Here is a 19840-nt window from a genome sequence, read left to right on the forward strand (position 1 = left end):
GTTTTTGAGCCACGGCTGCTCTTGGATGCAGACAGGATAGGAAACGGGCGGCTTTTATCTCCACCGGGAAATACGTTTGATCTGATATCTGCTCCATGACACAATTATTGACATGCTGATTGTTCTGCCCGTTACACTAGATTACACTATGGTGGTGCTGTGATGTGGCCATACTGCTTTCAGTCACTTGTTCAAATCAAAGCTTATTAACATCACGATGTACCAGACTGCATGTCCATCTCACACAAAGCTGTGTGTGTTTGCATGAGGTGTACCTTTTTGTTTCGCCTTTTGATAAAGGAGAGAAAATGAAGTATTTTGGGTCTGATATCTGTCATATTGAATTATATCATGCAATAATTAGAAGCAAGGGCCCTAAATTTATGATGCCTGGAGATTCTCTCCTTTTCTGCTGCCACTGTGCAGTGAATTTTGATGAAGACTTATCTACTAGTGAATGCTAAAGAGCTCAAATGTTGCATCTCGGCATGCCAGTATGTATTTTCCAGAAGGACTTCCTGGGTATTGATGTACGAGTTTGACTTGCTAGAGGGTAAACTGAACTTCAAATTTGAAGGGCAATATTTGTAGGGTTCTTATGGTTTATCTCTTCCCCGAGATGCTGTCTGCTAAAACTCTTCCCAGCCTTGGAAATATGATGCTTGTGCCACTTTTTGCCATGGGATGTTTTTCTTCCTCGTATCTAACAGCTGAGCTTCAAAAGATCTCAATATTTTTTGGCTGCTTTTAAGTTGGCAACTGGAATCCACAAGATTGTTTTCTCATATTGTTGATTCAGCAGTTTAATTCCAGAAATTGAATAATTGCCTTGTTTTAAACAGAGCTAAGTTTTTATCTAAACACACTGTACAAAAGTTAACTTCTCCCATAATTATCCCTCCTTTGATAAGAACAGGCAATCACTGTATATAGGAAGCATGTTGCATTTGTTACGACCTGACCTTTGACTGGAACGTTGTTATGTGTATCCATAAAGGGTTTTAAAGAGACTTTGGCTAAAGAGGCACCTCTGTCCTGTGCTATAACTTTGGAAGCAATGGATAACTGAGTGACCTGAATGAGCAGAGGTCATTGAGCAGGGTTTATGAGCATGGAATTCCTCTTTCTCAGGCCTCCGTTTGTACCAGAAGGAGGCAAGGGCTTAAGCTGAAGCAGCAGCCTGATCTCATTATTATCTGTAGAGTACGTTTGAGTATATGCTGAAACTTACAATGTAGATGTTTTGACAGAATCAAAAAAGCAAATGTTTTTACGTATTTACAACTTTAGAAACGTTAAATATTTACGATTCCGTTGTAAATACTGTATATTTGAATCCCAGAATCCATTATAATTATAGGCTATTTGTAAAAAAATAAATATTTATTATGTATTTATACAAAATAAACATATTTGTAAAACATTTTTTTTTCTGTTTTATAGATATTTTAGAGCCCTTATCCCTACTCCAAATCGTCCTCTTTTCAACAATATAAAAATTGTAACATAAGCAGATTAATGTACAGTGAATGTTTTTTGTTACAATACAATATACTAATTTATATATATTTTAGTGTCACTAATTCCACCCTACCCCTTAACCTAACTATAACCATTTCTCAACCATATAAAAAACGTAACCGGCAGATAAATTTGATCACAGTAATTTATTCAGAAAAATGGCAAAATTCTGTACAAAAGTAGTCTAAACAAAAATTGACTCAATCTAAAAATCTCCTCCTGATACACTCCATGAAGGCACTATCATATCTCATTCATGGATGGAGATCGTTGTATAAAAGTCTTGAATTTGGGTCTGTTTCTCAAACAAAGCTATCTGAAGATTTGCATTATAGCAAACAAATAAAATATGTTTTATGATGATTGTTTTATAGTGCTTTTATTTTTTGTCATATTCTGAAAATCCCTTTTGTGTCCCATGGCAAATAAGATAAAAATTAAATGCTTAATGAAAGATTAAACAATTGCAGAACCTTTATTTATTTTAACATTTTAAAGTTTAGTCTTGGTTAAATTTATGTAATCCTTTAAAATGTTGAATAGGGCAGCAGAAATCTCACACAGCTGAATGAAACTGATAATGTCATATAAGGTAAATGCATCAACTGCATTAAATAAATGTGTTGGCATTTAACTAATCTCATTGATTATAAATGCAATGAAATTAGGTGTTAATACGTAAAACGATTACGTTTTATATGCAGTCAGTACTTCAATATTGTAAGTTTCGGTGTCTGTGCAAACGTGTGCTAGAACCAGACTTTATGTAAGAATAAATATGAATTCTCATGAGATCATGGTAGGGCTGGGGGATTAATCAAATGTTATTTTCAATTACGATTTTGGCTTCCAACAATTATGAAAACAAGGTAATCGAGATAAAACGATTATTGTGCTGCATTCCATTTCACAATGAAACTCCCTGGCATTATATCTTTAAAGCATCCTTTATTAAAGTTCAAATTAAAAGAAAGTGGGTTATGAAAATAAACTCCAGTGCTTCCCATTAATTACCTAGACTGTGGCAGCCCACATAATTTGTCCCGCCACAGTTTCATAATGAACCAAAAATATTTTTACAGATCGAATAATAACATAAAATCTCTAACATTGTGTTTTGCACCGTTGTTTCGGCAAAGCATCTCTTACTCCCAGTCAGTCAGCCCCCCCCCCCCCCCCCCCCCGCACATGCTCTCACGCACACACACACACACACAGGAACCACCTTGTTGAATCTGAGACACCAAGGCATTTTGAGGACACAACATCATTTGAGGTAAGTAACGTTAACTAACGTTACAGTATCCACTGCAGTTATCCACTAGTCCAGACACAATTTTATCATTATCAATGTACGACAGCAAACAGATAATGTTACTGCAGAAGTTGCCATTGTTAATCTAATGTTAATGTTATTACCAGCGGCTCTGACAACGATACTATTTTCAGAATCTGAGGAGCAAGTTCAACACCTGTAACCACTTTTGCTTTATCTCTTTAATGGCTCAAATGTATGCTCAAGTCGATTTTGTGTTTTGGCCATTTGTGAACTGCGTTAAACTCCATCTCGTTTACCATGCTTTGTGGGTGTGACTTTTTTGCCGTGTCATCACCATTCATATCTATACAACCCAGGGCTCGACATTAAAGCTTGTCCAGGACAAGTGGATTTTTGAAGGGTTAAGTTAAAGGGAAATTTACTTGACCGACTGGACAAGCAGACTGATTAAAACATAAAAAAATAAAATAACAGGCTATATTTGAGATAGCCTAGGCCTGTGTCACTTATTAGAAAGTTCATATTATTATTCTGCTGTTGAAAGTAATCTTGAGCGTGTCATTTTATAATTCGCTAGTGATCTAGTAACAGCTGCACCCTGTTTGATTGACAGGCGGCTTATGTGTGTGTGCTGAACATGCGCGTTTGTGTGTGAATGCTCACACTAATGCGCACCTGAACGGTCAAATACATTCCGCCAAAATGGCCGTCTTGGTGAGGTATTCATGTAAACAGAGAGATTGATGTCTAAAGTGAACGTAAACAGCAGATAAAAAGTAAGTACTAAAAAAAGTACTACGGATTTGTAGTAAAATGCTGGACTTGTAAGTGTAAATGTAAGCTAATAGACCTGCTGCCGTCTAGTGTGTCATTATAATAATCAAACAACCAGAACAAGAAAATGAGAAAACACTCACTGCTCTTGACTGCATAACTTTAGTAGCTTTAAAAAGTATTAATGTATTATCATAAAGTGAAGACCAGTAGTAGTTTTATGTTGCATTTCATTCTGAATGTTTACTTGAATGCTTGATAGCCTACTGCTGTTAAAAACGTTTAAAGCTTTTAAAAAAGCACACAATTTTCTATTTTTTTGTTCATTTATTTTTAATCTATTTCTATTCATTGCTGTTTTTTTTTTTTTTTTTTTTTTTTTTTACTGACTGTTTACTAGTCTTGAATAATTACTTGAAACCATTCTTCCATAATTAACATATTAGTTAGTGTTATTATTTGCTGTGGTTTTGAAGCTGGTATTGAGAATCGTCAAATTTCACTACCGACTACTGAAATTTTGGTATTGTGATAATGTATAGTCTTTATTGTACATGGTAGATCTTGCTGCAATAACATGATGAAAAAGTAGATCTCATTCCATAGAAGTGTGAGCACCCCTGCTGTTAATGGTGGCGATGGAGGCTTTCCTTTATTTGACTAACATACATAACAAATAATTATCATATGACAATAGCCACCTCCCCTACCCAGCGCAGTTTACATTTCAAGTTCACGGAAATCCACTGTTAAAAAGACAAGTAAAAAAAAAACAAAGTTAAATAAATGCATGATGTTTCCAAAGTCAATGAGTAATCGTGTTAAATAATCGTGATCTCAATATTGACCAAAATAATTGCGACTATGATTTTTGCCATAATCGAGCAGCCCTAGATCATTTTGAAAATAGTGAGTGAACAGACAAGATTTTAGTCATGAAAAAGATTTTATTGCGCAGACTAGCATGGCAAATTTTCTTTTTTTTCTGATAAGGGAAGGTAAATGAGTTTTGTTTGGAGAGAAGTCTGTAGGGTTACCTGCTTTTACTCTATTTAAGATGCTTAAACCAGTGTTATGTAGTTTGTTGATAATCTTGAATCAGGTTTTAGATTTTATGTAAATACAATTAACATTTAGCCTAGCTGAGAAAATGTATTGATTGTATTTCAGAGTTACTACTTCTGAAAGGTGAAGTGTGTAATTTTTCTGGGACTAGCATCAACAAACAGAACTGCAAAACTAATGACCATTTTCAAACAGGTTTCCCAAACAACTTCCCCCATCTTCCACTGGTTGAACAAACAGTGTTTTGCCACTGTTTACATTTTTCAGGGTAATCGGCGTACAAATGGCTTACTTATAGTTGTTTCTGCATAATATACTGGGATAGGATAAAGTATTTATACTTAAAAATATCACACAAAAATTTGTTTAAATGCAGTCATATTTTTTCTCTGAGAAAAATCACTTTATAGCAAGCTTGAATTATATTTGTCATAGTAATGTTTTCAGTGATATATTTTGTTAGGCTGAGATTACGTGTCCAAACATTCAACATTTTTACTGAGGTATTTGGCAACAGACATAAAAGTTCTGTATTTGGTAAGATAAAGGTCTATGTGCGGATTTGCGGAAATCCTCTCTAATGCTCACAAAACTCCCCGCCTGCTCAGTTAGGGATTGAGATTTGATAACATTTTTAACACATCTCTGCTTAACACTTCAGCTTTATCTGTGTTTTCAGAGACAATCTTTTAAATCTATTCATTCTTAGTTCTGGACTTAACATAGTTTGGAAAGTGTTTACTAAAGTAACTGTGCATTTTCTCAGTAAACAGCAATTTACTGTTTGTTTTAGAAGAACAAGATGATTGAATTTGTGTGTATGAACAGTAGGAAAGGAAGAACCATTTGGGTTGCAGTGTGGACTCCCTCAAATGCTTGTCAGCACGCTGGCAACAAGCCAGTGGCATAAGGAAGTGAAACATGAATCATGAAACCTAAAAAGAATAACATTGCAGGATCTTGATGGTTACTGAATTAGATGTCTGAATCAAAATTTTGTTCAGGAATTGTTAAAGCTGTCTCTTATATTTGTCCCCTCATAGAATGTGTGATATGAAAGGCATTAGGATGAGGAAACTTGAACTTGCATCTATGGACACCTTGACAGCTACAGTACCAAAGGGTCTTTAAATATTGTATGTAGAGGTAGAGAAAAGCCAGCATGTTTATCCAAAGGGCCAATGTCTTGGCAAATGTGTCTTCTGCTGAATATATGAATAGACAAAATTGATTAACCTCTGGGTTGTAATCTTTCTGAATTTTTTTTTTTTTTTTCACATTTCTCAAGCGTTTTGATCAGTCTCAGATCTCTCTATGATTTATATTTTAGCTAATGCCAAGTGTATATGAGCAGTATATGAGTGTAATGCAAAGCGATTCTACTGCAACTCCATTAATTGTAGATTCCTGATAAGAAATTAACTTTAGATGTTAAGGTCATTCATTCTTCAACAGGGTTTGAAGCTTGTCCCTTGCAGCATCATTTAAAGTCAATAGTTTTCAGTTTCAGATGCTGTTGTAGAAATGTTATATTCACAATCAGCCATGATTACTTTAATCAATGAGTGAATGTGTCAAATAACAGGACAGTTACTGAGATTAAGCGAGTAGTATTCAGCTGATTATGTGATTCTAACATGGCAGCCCCCATGTGCGGACCCTTTCAATGTAGAATTAAACAGCTTTTATAAGCTTACTGATATGACTGGATTCTTCATTTTAATGTGAGTGGTCATGATTTACTACATATATTGCAAAATTGCAATTCATGTCTTAAGGAGTTAAACTTTTTTTAATGAGGAAAGTTACTGAGTGCACCTTTTAAGAGTTTTGTGGCTTTGCTTAGAGGGCATCTATATGTTTGTGTACTCCTAAACATTGAGCAAATTCCCTTTTAGCAATTATATACACACGTCTTTCTCTTCTGGGAAAATGAACCAAAAATATATATGATCCCCTACTATGGACCAGCCAGTAGCAAATCATGGCTCATGGCTGTGACGAAACTGAAGTCTATTGGCTGTTTTATTTATTTTTTAAAAAGGGACAATTCCTTCGATATGTCCCACCCAAACTTCCTGTGTTAAAGTTGCTGTAAGCGATTTCAGCCTGCTGTAATTCCACGAGACTGAGGCTGGTTGGATTAGCTACGCCCCCTCTTTCCAAAACTCAGAGCTCCAAAGATACCAAAATTAGCTTTATTGAGAGCAGAAACGGTTGTTAAAAACATCAGTAGTAAAATAGCGCCCTTAACTGACAACTGTTATGAACAACTTGGCATAAACATGCATAATGCCTCAATAATTCGCTGCAGCTACAATACTGTGAGAAAGCGGAAAATGATTGACAGGCCGAAAGCGTCATTGTCCATGGACCCCGGACACATTTTTGTTTGCTGTTTACAGAGTCTACAGTTGTCACAGAAATGGGTGAGATATCTCAGGGTACTTCTTTCATTAATATCTTTCTGGGAGTAGGAATTTTCTTTGCATACCTTCCCAAGAAAAAATTGCTTTCTACTTTAATTAGAAATAACAGGGCAGAAAACTGCGCTCGTCAAAATATTTAATAAGGGATTAACTGAAATCTCTCTGTCAGCAGTGGTGTAGCTTCATAACTCCTGCTCCAGCTACAAGACAAAAAACAATACAAAACAAAAAACTGAGGGCTTGTTATTGATAAGCACAAGCATTGGCTTGCACTCTTTTTGAATTTTTCTCCCCTTTTTCTCCCCAATTCGGAATGCCCATTTCCCAATGTGCTCCAAGTTCTCTTGGTGCCGTAGTGACATGCCTCAATCTGGGTGGCGGAGGACGAATCTCAGTTGCCTCCACGTCTGAGACCATCAACCCGCGCATCTTATCACGTGGCTTGTTGAGCGCGTTACCGCGGTGACATAGTCACTCAGCACACCCTGGATTTGAACTCGCGACTCCAGGGGCGGTAGTCAGCGTCTTTACTCGCTGAGCTACCCAGGCCCCCGGCTTGCACTCTTTTAAGATATCTGCAGTGATTGGCGAAAGTAGTTCAGGCTTGATTTTAAACCCAGTTTCCCACCGGGCAGTCTTTCTGTGTGGAAATTTGAGGGTATGGATCCCCTAATGGTAATATCTGTGTTCTCTGAAGGCAGAAACACAGTAACTCTACTAATAAATATATATATATATATATATATATATATATATATATATATATATATATATATATATATATATATATATATATATATATAGTTTTTTTTTTTTTTTTTTTTTTTTTGAGCAACCAAGAGCAATCAGTTCAGAGAATATTTGCAAACTCTGTGCCTAGTCATGGCTGGACAGTTAAAAGTGATGGGCACATTTGTTATCTCAAATTATCTTGCAGCTTTAGTTGACATAGCCTAATGGATGTACAGTAACAACCTAACATCCATTTTAAAATCTGGGTAAAATTGACTGTGGCTATTTGGAAGATTTTGCTATGAGCAACATTAATCCCCATCCATCTTTTGAAATAGATGAATATCTAATGCAGTCAAGTGTCTTATTGTTAAAATTGTTAAAGCCAAGAGGCAGCTCTCCCACTGCAACAATGTGAAGACTTCAAAGGACCCATAGAAAAATCAGTTAATTATTAGTATCAGGGAAACGATTGTTCCCTTATTTCATTGCTTGTCTTCAAATTGGCACTTTGATGATATCCGTCTAACTCATCTTTGCCCCAAAGTCTTGCCAACATCTTTTAACTTCAGTTTCAATTGCCAAATTATGAATGACAATCCTAAACCAGAAAATGTAACTGCTTTCATATACAAGTGATGTTTATGGAAACCAGTTATGCATCTTAAGTATTAAGATATGCTTTTTGTCAATGGCAGACGTCCTGTCTTCCTGAGTTTGAAATAGTGTATGTATAATAGTGAATGTGTCTTGGCTGACATGGATTAACCGAAGATCCTCATAAGAGCCTAGTAGTCAGAATTGTTTTGCAGATATGTAATGGGCACCATTCTTCATGTATCCAGACATAAATACTAATAGGAAATCACTGCCAGAGGCCATGAACGTGTTGAAGATGTAGTTTCGTTAGCCAAGTGCTTCTAGGCTGTTTGCCGCCTCAGCCGCTCAAAGATGAACAGCCAATGAAGTTATAGCCATATCATTTTAATGAGCTCGGTTTTTGAATAGCCTCCAGTTGTGTACCATCATATCAACAGAAGACTTTACAATGCTGGTGATTAAAAGCTACTTTTGTGCTACTGGGGAAATCTATCACACCTTGCACTCTAAAAGCACTTTGCTACAGCCATAAAGTGAAAACCTCTTTCACCATACAAAAACTGTTAACTGTCATAGTAATTAAGATTTTTAGCTGCACTTTTACACTTGTTTTACATTGGACACCAAAGCAGCGCATACATGAGGCTGCAGAATAACTGTAAGTTAACTACAACAGCAGACTCACTGTGATCTTTCACACTGGAACAAATAATTTTTACTACATAGCTTAACAGCAACGGCACTATACAGAAAATGGTCTGTATAAGTGTATAATTTATTTTTGTTTGTTTGAGCCTATAACTTGTAGTGCACTTTAGTTTTAAATGATAAAAACCATACTTCTGCTAAAGCTATACAGTGTAATAAAATTATTTAATTTTATGCTACCTTGTTTTTTGTTTTCTCACATGTTCTAATTCATGTAAAAACTTTCTCGACTACAAATATTTGCTTGTCCTGTGCAATTTCTTCTTTTTCGTGTCGGCTTAAATTTATGATGTCCACCAATAGTGCACTGTCACTAATTTAGCGAAACTTGCGCCACGCTGTTGCTCACACAACGCTCCTGCTACGTGCTGCTGCGCTGCGTATGCTTGCAGTATGAAACAGGCCTTAGTATTATTGCGTTATTCCTACTATAAGTAAGCCATACATAGGTTGATTTTCCCCAGAACTACTTTTGCAATTCGGTTGGTGATTGAGAAATTACACACTTCAGCTTTAAGAGCTTTTCTGATCCAGTGACAAATGAGGAAGTCTCATGATATTTCTTTTAAAAAAACGACACCAAACTTGCAATGCCAAGTACGTACAAGTACAAGTATTTTTATCATGTTGTACATGAATCTGAAACAGCCTTGCTTCCCTCACAAATTGGAAGTGTTTATAAAAATTTGCTTCCCATTTTTCAGAGCACTCCCTTAACTTATTCAGCATGAGATGCAGAGAGATCACATGCCAGACTACTCAGACACACTACATACTTGAGGTGATGCTTCAAGTAAATTGCCTTTACTGAAGCCACAATGTATAATTTAACCCATGCAATTTAGACTAAAATTTGTCTCCACCAAATTTTAAACTAAATCGAGAATGCAACAGTGTTATCATTCTTGTGGCTTTGTAAATCTCAGAGGCATCAATTACATGCTAATTAACATGCAGAGGAGGGCAGACAGCACTCAATAACTGCTGACTGCAGTCCCTTGTCTTTCGGCCTAATGTTACCTTTCATGCATATCCAACCACAGACTCCTAAGAGAATATTACACCATTTCAAAGACAGAAGACACAAACTTTTTTTTAGTAGTTCTTTTTTGATATATTCTGAATTAATGAAACTCAAAGTTAATTTAAAGGAGTTGTGTGTAATTTTTGCGCCACTTACATCAAACGGAATTGCGAAAATGCCCAAACGCTCCACCTGTCTTCCATTGGTTGACAAACAGGTAGAAATTACACACTTCATCATTTAATTATTGGAATAATTTTATTGTAATCTCGATAGTTTGTCCTTTCACTGTAAATCTTCACATGTACACTTTGACTGTGCACTAAGAATTTGCAGCTAGCTATCTTGGTTAGACCTGTTTGCATACACCTCTACTCAGTTAAGTTACTGAGCTCTTATTTGGAAATAGCTAACACATTCCGGGACATGCCAGCTTTGCTATTAGGAGGTGTTGTGTCTGCCAGGGATTCACCGCTTATCTAATTCTTTGCAGGTACATCCTCTGCGTCTGCCAGGTCTGTGGCCTCCATAAGTGCTCTGCCTGCATCTTCATTACCAATACAGATCAACAACTAAAGTTTGGCTTTGTCTATCTGGTCATCCCCTTTCTGTTTTTACCTCTGTTTTTCCTCACACCTTTGCTGTTTAGACCATTTACATATCTCACAGTGAAATGGTTGCTCTAGCATGGTAAGGTGAACATATGTGCGTGAGTCATTCCACCTAGTCCAGATCAACAAGGACACGAAGCTGAGACAATGAAATAAGAGTTCAGTGTGCTTTTCATTGTAAAAGAAGAGCTAGATCATTGTTGATTGTCAGGCTTGGAATATGTAGGCCTTGATATATGATGGAGGTTTGTTTCTGTTAAATGGTTATTACCAAACTGACACTTTGCTGTCATTATGTCGTGCACTGTTAAACCGTGAATATTTATTTCCTTGTAAAGAAGGAAGTTCAGATTTTTACTTGCCCTGCCGATATTTAATCTGTCCCCCACCACAAAAAAAAGCAATGTTTCTTTTAGCGATGTATTTTTACATGTGATAAAACTTTTGTCATTTTATATATATATATATATATATATATATATATATATATATATATATTTTTTTTTTAATGAAATGTTAAGTGTGTGTGTGCGTGTGTGTGTGTGTGCGCCTATATATAGTTAGATGGCTATATATATATATAAATATCTCACACACACACACACACACACACACACACACAGAGGTGGGTAGAGTAGCCAAAAACTGTACTCAAGTAAAAGTAAAATTACTTAAAAAAAATAATTTCTCAAGTAGAAGTAAAAGTACTAACATAAATAATTACTTGAGTAAGAGTAAGAAAGTATCCAATTAAAAGAGTACTCAAGTAGTGAGTAACCCATTACTTTCACAAATGACATAATAGACGTTTACTCCCCTATATTCCATTACATAATACACATTGAACATGTACTACAGAATTATTATTATTATTATTATTAATGGAAATTCTGTCTTCATTCACATGAAGATTCACATTGGAACATGTTGTTCCAAACCCGTATGACTTTCTTTTTTCCATGCAACACAATAAGGAGATATTAGACAGAATGTTTGCCTGAGTCACTATTTACTTTCAGTGAATAGTTTTTATTTTATTTTATTTTTTTATATATTTTGAAAGTGTATGGTGACTGAGACTGTCAGTCCCTAACATTCTGTCTAAAATATTTTGTGTTCCACATAATGCAAAGCATCACACTGGTTTGGAACAACATGAGGGTAGAGAAATGATGACAGAAAATTATGGCTGAGCTATCACTTTAAAGAGAGAGTTTACCCAAAAATGAAAATTCTCTCATTTACTCACCCTCATGCCATCCCAGATGTTTATGACTTCCTTTCTTCTGCAGAACACAAATTAAGATTTTTAAAAGAATATTTTAGCTCTGTAGGCCAAAATGTTGATGCTCCAAAAAGCACATAAAGGCAACATAAAAGTAATCCATAAGAATCCATTTCTCTGGGTGAGAAACAGATCAATATTTGTCATTTTTTTTTATATGCATAGAAGAATGCGAATCACCAAAAACACAAGAAGAATGGGAAGGTGATCTGTTTCTCTTTCTCATCCACACCTATCACATCGCTTCTGAAGATATTGATTTAACCACTGGAGTCTTATGGATTACTTTTATGCTGACTTGCGTGATTTTGTTTAGCTTTAAAATGTTGCCACCCATTCACTTGCATTGTATGGACCTACAGAGCTGAGAAATTCTTCTAAAAATCTTCATTTGAGTTCAGCAGATGAAAGAAAGTCATACACATCTGGGGTGGCATGAGGGTGAGTAAATAATGAGAATTGTTATTTTTGGGTGAAATATCCCTTTTATGAGCTCTTGTCAGATCTGGATGAATTTGTCAATAAGAGAGGTTTGGAAACATTTCTAGTAATTATTACAGTGAAAATGTGAAAAACTTCCCACAAGGACATTATATATAATGCTGAAATATAAACCAAAGCAAGATCATGGTTTATTAACACCTACTTTTGCTATTTCATAGCTTTTAAAGTCCTGTGTGGATTCTTATTTCAGTGTAGTTACAGTTTTCAGTGTCGAAAGAATTTAGATCATTAGTTTTGTACATGCAGAGTACGCAGCCTAGTGAGTAGGGCACCAACCCGTCGCGGAACACTCGCTGTGTCTGAAACCACCCCCTATCCACTATATAGTGCACTATTTCGGGTGTCTGCCATTTTGTTGGACTGTCTGAATTCTGAGTGAGCCACTCGTTCCCTACTTTTGTTCACTCATTCTTACCCAAAATGCACTCTAATAATTTCACGTGTACATTTGATGTACACTCGACAATGGTTAATATCCCACAATCCACCATGGGGAAGACGTACGAGTTGGGAGTTTACTGCTTACTTCACTCCTGCAATGTTTTATTTTATGCTGAATGTAGTAAATTACTTTGAGAAATCATTACTTGATTAAAATAACATAACATATAGAGAGGCAAAACATACAGATACATTTTAAAATGTACTCTTTATTTGATAAAATGTGTTTTCTCTTTATATTAACACACAGTATATATTAAAAATGACAAACAGAATGAAGATTTATTGTATTAATATATTATTTAATAAGAATAACCCAAGTATTTTAAAATTTAATATGTGACATTGTTTCTGCGACAGCCCTAGAGCTCTGACACTTGGTGTATACGTCAGTGTCCGAATTCACTCATTTCGTTCACTTACTGCTGAGTTATAGTGCACTAACTGCCATTCACTATATAGAAAATAGTGAATGAGTGAACGATTTTGGACACGGCCTCTCTCTTCGCCATATGATTGCCTTGCACCCACATATCTCTCACGCACTGTGCACGCGCAGAAATGCTGTCTGTTCGTGCTCCAGTTGTCAGTCACGCGAAAGGCATTGATTTACACTTAACTTGGATGTTTACATGAATTTATACAGTTAATCAGCCCGAAGTAGCTGCGATATTTTCTAGTACACACGCGAGGGCGCGGGGTAAATGCGTAAATACTGCTCATGACATGCGGGACAAAGTGCGCTGATATATTGCTGCACTGATTTTAAAATGTACACTTAAAAACTGATGTCATAAGAGCCCAGTTACATTATCACCCTGAAAATGACCATCTCATTACACAGAAAAGCCCACGTTAGGATTAGAGCCAAAACTTACTTCAGCGTGCTGCCTTAAGTTGGAGCTGAGATTTTAATCTTGAAATATCAGCTTGTCTTTGTGTTAAATGAAGGCATTGCATGACGAAACAATTTTTTTCACTGTGTGGAGCGAAGAAAGTGTTTCACTTTGTTTGTAGAGCATGATGCAGCAGCACTGAAGACTTGAGTGACCGTCTGTGACAGCAGCTCAGCGCGCGCAGCTGTGTGAACTTCCGCTGTCGTAAAAGTCCCATTCAATAATCTCTCAATAAATTACACATTAATTAAAATTAAACCCAGTAATGTAATGACAGGAACGGCACCCATTGTAAAGAAGTAAAAGTAAAAAAAAAATTCATTAGAAATGTACTTGAGTAAAAATTACCCACTTTTAAACCTACTCTAAAAGTAATTTTTTTTTCTCCAAAAAGTTACTCAAGTAAATGTAACGGAGTAAATGTAGCGCGTTACTACCCACCTCTGTGTGCGTGTATATATTAGGGGTGTAAAAAAAATATTGTTTTGTATCGTATGATACAACGCTCACTGTACAATACCATAAGTATCGTACGATACATAAACACATTAAAGTGTATTTAAAACCAAGCAGCGCAACACAGAGCTGCGAAACAATCTCCTCCCCGGAGAGGCGGTGCTGAGTGCACACAGGAAAACGGAGCACAGTACAGAGGCGAGAAGATCGATGGCAAATGCCAAGTTGATTGTACTATCAACGATCGACAACGTAAGAAACCTGCAATTACATGAGACTTATGATTATCTGCTTTTGACTTTGAAATGTAAACAGCTCTGAGAACAACACTTGCGCACAGGTTAAAAGCCAGTAATAATGCCGGTAAAGTTTACATTCATAGTGAAACAGGGGAAGAGGGCAAAAAATAAAATAAAAAAAATTGTGTGTGCTGATTGGTTTTTGCTCAGTCCACTAAATAATATTGGATTATGTTCATATATCATAGAACCAGAGGTCAGGTTCCTTTCAATTTTTTTTTTTTTCACCACTAAATAACATTGAAAGGAGTTTTCCTTGCTACAGACACTTCAGCTTGTTCAAAGGGGATTTTCAGACAACAAGGCATGATTTTCTATAAAGCTGCTTTGAAACTATGTGTAAAGTGAAAAGTGCTATTCAAATATAAATGACTAGAGTGTAGACAAACTTATTTTCTCAAGAAAAACATGAAAATTCACGAGTTCATATTAGTTTTCCTCAACAATCAAGCAAAGTTAAGGCAGTGCTGTTGTTTAAGTTACTTAGAGCTCTGTTTTTTTTGTTGCCAATGTCAGACACTTGTGGCACTTATGATTTAAAAGACATTCATGTCGAATCCTTGATTAAGGTTGAGCGAAACATTTGTGGGTGCTCGTAGCGTGAGGCTATGCATTGTATCATATTGTACCAAGAAATGTGTGTATCGTTACATGCCATATATATATATATATATATAAAATAATAATAATCATTATTTTACTGTACACCATACTGTCAAATATGGTCAAAACATCAAACAGATCTGAATGCTCTCGAGTACAATACAACAAATACAACACATTGTGTTACTCACATACCAAATATACAGCTCTGGAAAAAATTAAGAGACCACTGCAAAATGATCAGTTTCTCTGGATTTTCTATGTATAGGTATGCGTTTGAGTAAAATGAAAATTTTAGTTTTATTCTGTAAAGAACTGACAAATAAATAAAATAAAATAAAAATAAAAATATTGTCATTTAGAGCATTTATTTAGAGCAGAAAATGACAACTGGTCAAAATAAAAAATAAAAGTTTTCAGACTTCAAATAATGCAAAGAAAACCAGTTCATATTAAATTTTAAACAACAATACTAATGTTTTAACTTAGGAAAAGTTCAGAAATCAATATTTGGTGGAATAACCCTGATTTTCAATCACAGCTTGGCATGCTCTCTACCAGTCTCACATTGCTGTTGGGTGATTTTATGCCACTCAGGCACAAAAATTCAAGCGGCTCGGCTTTGTTTGATCATCACCAATCCTCCACCTGGTCATCTAATGGTTAGGAGACCTGGAGAGGCCTTCAAGCCGCAGTGTTTCACACCCACTGTGAAATTTGGTGGAGGATCAGTGATGATCTGGGGGTGATTCAGCAAGGCTGGAATCGGGCAGATTCGTCTTTGTGAAGCACGCATGAATCAAGCCACATACAAGGTTATCCTGAAAGAAAACTTGCTTCATTCTGCTCATGGCCAGCCCAATCTCCAGACCTGAATACCAATGAAAACCTCTGGAATGTGATCAAGAGGAAGATGGATGGCCACAAGCTAACAAACAAAGCTGAGCTGCTTGAATTTATGCACCAGGAGTGGCATAAAGTCACCCAACAGCAATGTGAAAGACTGGTGGAGAGCATGCCAAGACGCATGAAAGCTGTGATTGAAAATCAGGGTTATTCCACCAAATATTGATTTCTGAACTTTTCCCAAGTTAAAACATTAGTATTGTGTTGTTTAAAATGTAATATGAACTTGTTTTCTTTGCATCATTTAAGGTCTGAAAACACTGAATTTATTTTGTTATTTTGACCAGTTGTCAATTTCTGCTCTAAATAAATGCTCTAAATTACAATATTTTTATTTGGAATTTGGGAGAAATGTTGTCAGTACTTTATAGATTAAAACAAAAATTTTCATTTTACTCAAACACATACCTATAAATAGTAAATCCAGTGAAACTTGATAATTTTGCAGTGGTCTCCATTTTTTCCAGAGCTTTATATCAAGTAAAACACCTGGGATAAAAGCAGTAATTTGTAAACAGATGTGTCTTTTTTGCGTTTTCGCTTGTAACTTTATGAAACATAAACAGAATATAAAAACAGAAGATACTCCCAAAAACTGAAGTTCAAACACAATGACTGTTCTCATGGACACCATAAAGCGGTGTATTGCGAGAAAGCAGCATTCCAGTTTACACTGTATAAGTGGCGTAGTCTTTACTCCTGTATACATGCGGCCTGGTCAGTAAGCAGCTTTCTCCACAGCAATGTAATTTCCCTGGTAATTTACACGCTTGTGTAAATAACAAACATGAAAAAAACTGCTATTTTATTCCCTGTTGCTTTGCTTTGAAATTCCAGAGTTGTTGCTGTGTTTGTTTCCTTAACTTTCTGTTGCGACCCACAGCGGAATTTGCGCTGCAATAGTGGGGTTTCCCTCTTACATAAAACTTGCACATATACGCAAACTAGGGGCCGTCAATATTTTACATTGGTGTGTATAAATGGGTATAGTTTATAGTGTTTGTGCTTTTCCCACTGTACCCCCAGAATGTTGAATTCTTTCCCTTCGTTGTCTTTTTGTTGGGCTCCATCCTATGACGTCTGTTATCTGGTCTGATAATGCACATGCGCACTCCTTTTAGAATGCTGTTTATGTTTACATGACCACAATAAGCCATGTTTTCTGGAAGAAACCTGGATGTGTTAAACTGCTTTCTCTTAATCCCTTAAACGGCGTAAGGAAACTGCCGTTCTTGTTTACATGATGTTTCAGAATGCCACTTACTGTAAAAGCCCTGGAATAAACCATTTTCTTAAGTGCATGTGAACATGGTCATTGTTACACGATCACTGATCAGTTGATATGATGCATCTTTAAAAAATCCTTTAGAAAATATGCTGCTACCACAGATTTTTTTTTATCATCCTGGGAGAGGGTCTCTGGTTACAAAGTGGTCCAATCATAGGTGTTGTGCTCTGTGTTAACGTGATGCGTTACATTTTTGAGAGGTTCACGTCAGGCTACACCGTAACCACTGTAGCTACGCATAGCCTACACCGTAGGTTTAGAAATATAAACAGTAGCTCCGGTCTAGCAGGCCATCCTTATTGTTGAGCCCTGACGCATCCTGGTGGAGGCAGCGAAGCCAGTGGAATGAGTGGATAAATCTTTGGGTTTTGGATTTAATAATAGTTTTTTGTTAACAGGTCATTGTGTAACCGCAGAAGCATACTCCCTCTGTCAATATTGTAATTGATCTCGGAGAACTCCCTAGCTGTTGCTAATGAAACCCTAACATAGGACATGATTAGGGACTCGCACAGATGGGTGAAGGATGACGGGAATTGCGAACTGATCTCAGAGGCCTCTAGACTGACATACAGAGTCTGCAGGGCAGCCAATTTGCACATGTCTCCATATACAAAGTGACAGCCTCTGGATGGCCAATGCAAATTCACAGTCGACAGCTTCTCCCCATTGCTGAAGAAGTTCATTGGCAAGTCAGTAAGAGCTAGTCTGATTCTCTGACAGTATTGCTGATTTTGTTTGGCATAATGTTACTCTACATAACAGGTTTCATTTCTTCTTGATAGGAGGGCCACTGCTGAAAAATATGGCGAATTCCATTTGAAAGTGAACAGCACTATGCCCTACTCACTCATAAGGAGTGAAATGAGCACTTTGAGAGGAGCATGGCTGGGCTCTACAGTAAAGATTTTTTTTATGTGCCAGAAAAATATTTATATTTTTCACTGAATATTAAGTTCTCGTCACATGACTAGATTTGATCAATTATAGCTGTGAAATTATACAGCTATAATGTAAATCTGTGACACACTTTTGCTGAAAAAAGATGGCATATACCATCTGTAAAATATTACTTATTGGTTTAGAAACTTAGAACACATTTGTCCTTGGCAAAACTGCTTTCTTGAAGTCACCATTGTCTGTACACTACACTCATGGCCTTTTGTGAGTGGTTTAATTTGCTTGCTTTCATTTGGAACAACCATATGAAGTTTGATTTTTACATAGCACCTTAAAGTAAAACATTCTGCATTAAATTCAAAATGTTCCATATTTTTTACAGTTGTGGCCAAAGTTATTGCCACCCTTGGTAAATATGAGCAAATAACTCTGTGAAAACAAATCTGCATTGTTTATCCTTTTGATCTATCATTAAAAAAAAAATCACAAAAATCTAACATTTGACTTAAGTAAAACAATTGAAACGGGAAATCTCATTATTAATTTTTTTTTTTCCAAAACGCATTGGCCATAATTATTGGCACCCTTTTATTCAGTACTTTTTGCAACCTCCCTTGCCAAGATAACAGCTCCGAGTCTTCGCTTATAATGCCTAATGAGGTTGGAGAACAGCTGGCAAGGGATCTGAGACCATTCCTCCATACAGAATCTCTACAGATCCTTCAAATTCAGAGTTCCATGTTGGTGGACTCTCCTCTTCAGTTCACCCCACAAATTTTCTATGGGGTTCAGGTCAGGGGACTGGGATGGCCATGGCAGAACCTTGATTTTGTGGTCAGTGAACCATTTTTGTGTTGATTTTGATGTTTGTTTTGGATCATTGTTCTGCTGGAAGATCTAACCAGGGCCTATTGTAAGTTTTCTGGCAGAGGCAGCCAGGTTTAGATTTTTTTTATCTGTTGGTATTTGATAGTATCACGGACTCTATGTATCCGAACAAGATGTCCAGGACCTCTGGCAGAAAAAAAGCCCCACAGCATTAAAGATCCAGCACTACATTTAACCGTGGGTATTGGGTACTTCATCTCTGTGTACGCTAAACCCATCTCTGGTGTTTGCTGCCAAAAAGCTTTTTTTTTTTTTTTTCATCTGACCATAGAACCCAGTCACATTTGAATTTCCAGTGGTGTCTGGCAAACTGAAGACACTTGAGTTTGGTGTTGGATGAGGGCAGAGGCTTTTTTTTCTTGAAACCCTCCTGTGGGGATGGGGCGTGGTCGTGTGTCTGTTTGCAGGAGAGAGGGAGCGGTGTGGCTCGTCAAGATGATTGGCGTAATTTCTAGCAGCTGTTTCTTGTTACAGTGATAGCAGAGAGAGACACACGCGGAGCTGTATGTTATTATGTTCCAGTTCAGTTTGATGTTAAGTTATAATTAAAGTCTTGTTGAATGTCGATCCGGTTCCCGCCGCCTCCTTTCCCGAACTGTTACACTGGTGCTGAAACCCGGGATTCATAGAA

At 36.5% G+C, this 19840-nt stretch overlaps 2 protein-coding genes across 4 annotated transcripts in view; one reads left to right on the forward strand and one right to left on the reverse strand.

The window, feature by feature from the left end:
• Window positions 1-19840, reverse strand: part of LOC127411817 (SERTA domain-containing protein 2-like) — a 346503-nt gene that overhangs the window by 277421 nt on the left and 49242 nt on the right. The gene's annotated exons all lie outside the window — the stretch shown is intronic.
• LOC127411810 (polypeptide N-acetylgalactosaminyltransferase 2-like) overlaps window positions 1-19840 on the forward strand; it is a 144820-nt gene that overhangs the window by 4534 nt on the left and 120446 nt on the right. The window contains exon 1 of one of the 3 annotated variants that reach the window (XM_051647610.1): window positions 14414-14577. The exons of the other annotated variants lie outside the window; for them this stretch is intronic. Coding sequence (XP_051503570.1) covers window positions 14536-14577 — 42 coding nt within the window. The 5' untranslated portion in view covers window positions 14414-14535. Of the gene's footprint in view, window positions 1-14413; window positions 14578-19840 lie in introns of those variants that run through there. 3 annotated transcript variants of the gene reach the window in all.

Source organism: Myxocyprinus asiaticus, chromosome 21, assembly GCF_019703515.2.
Source record: "Myxocyprinus asiaticus isolate MX2 ecotype Aquarium Trade chromosome 21, UBuf_Myxa_2, whole genome shotgun sequence".
Lineage (NCBI taxonomy): Eukaryota > Metazoa > Chordata > Actinopteri > Cypriniformes > Catostomidae > Myxocyprinus > Myxocyprinus asiaticus.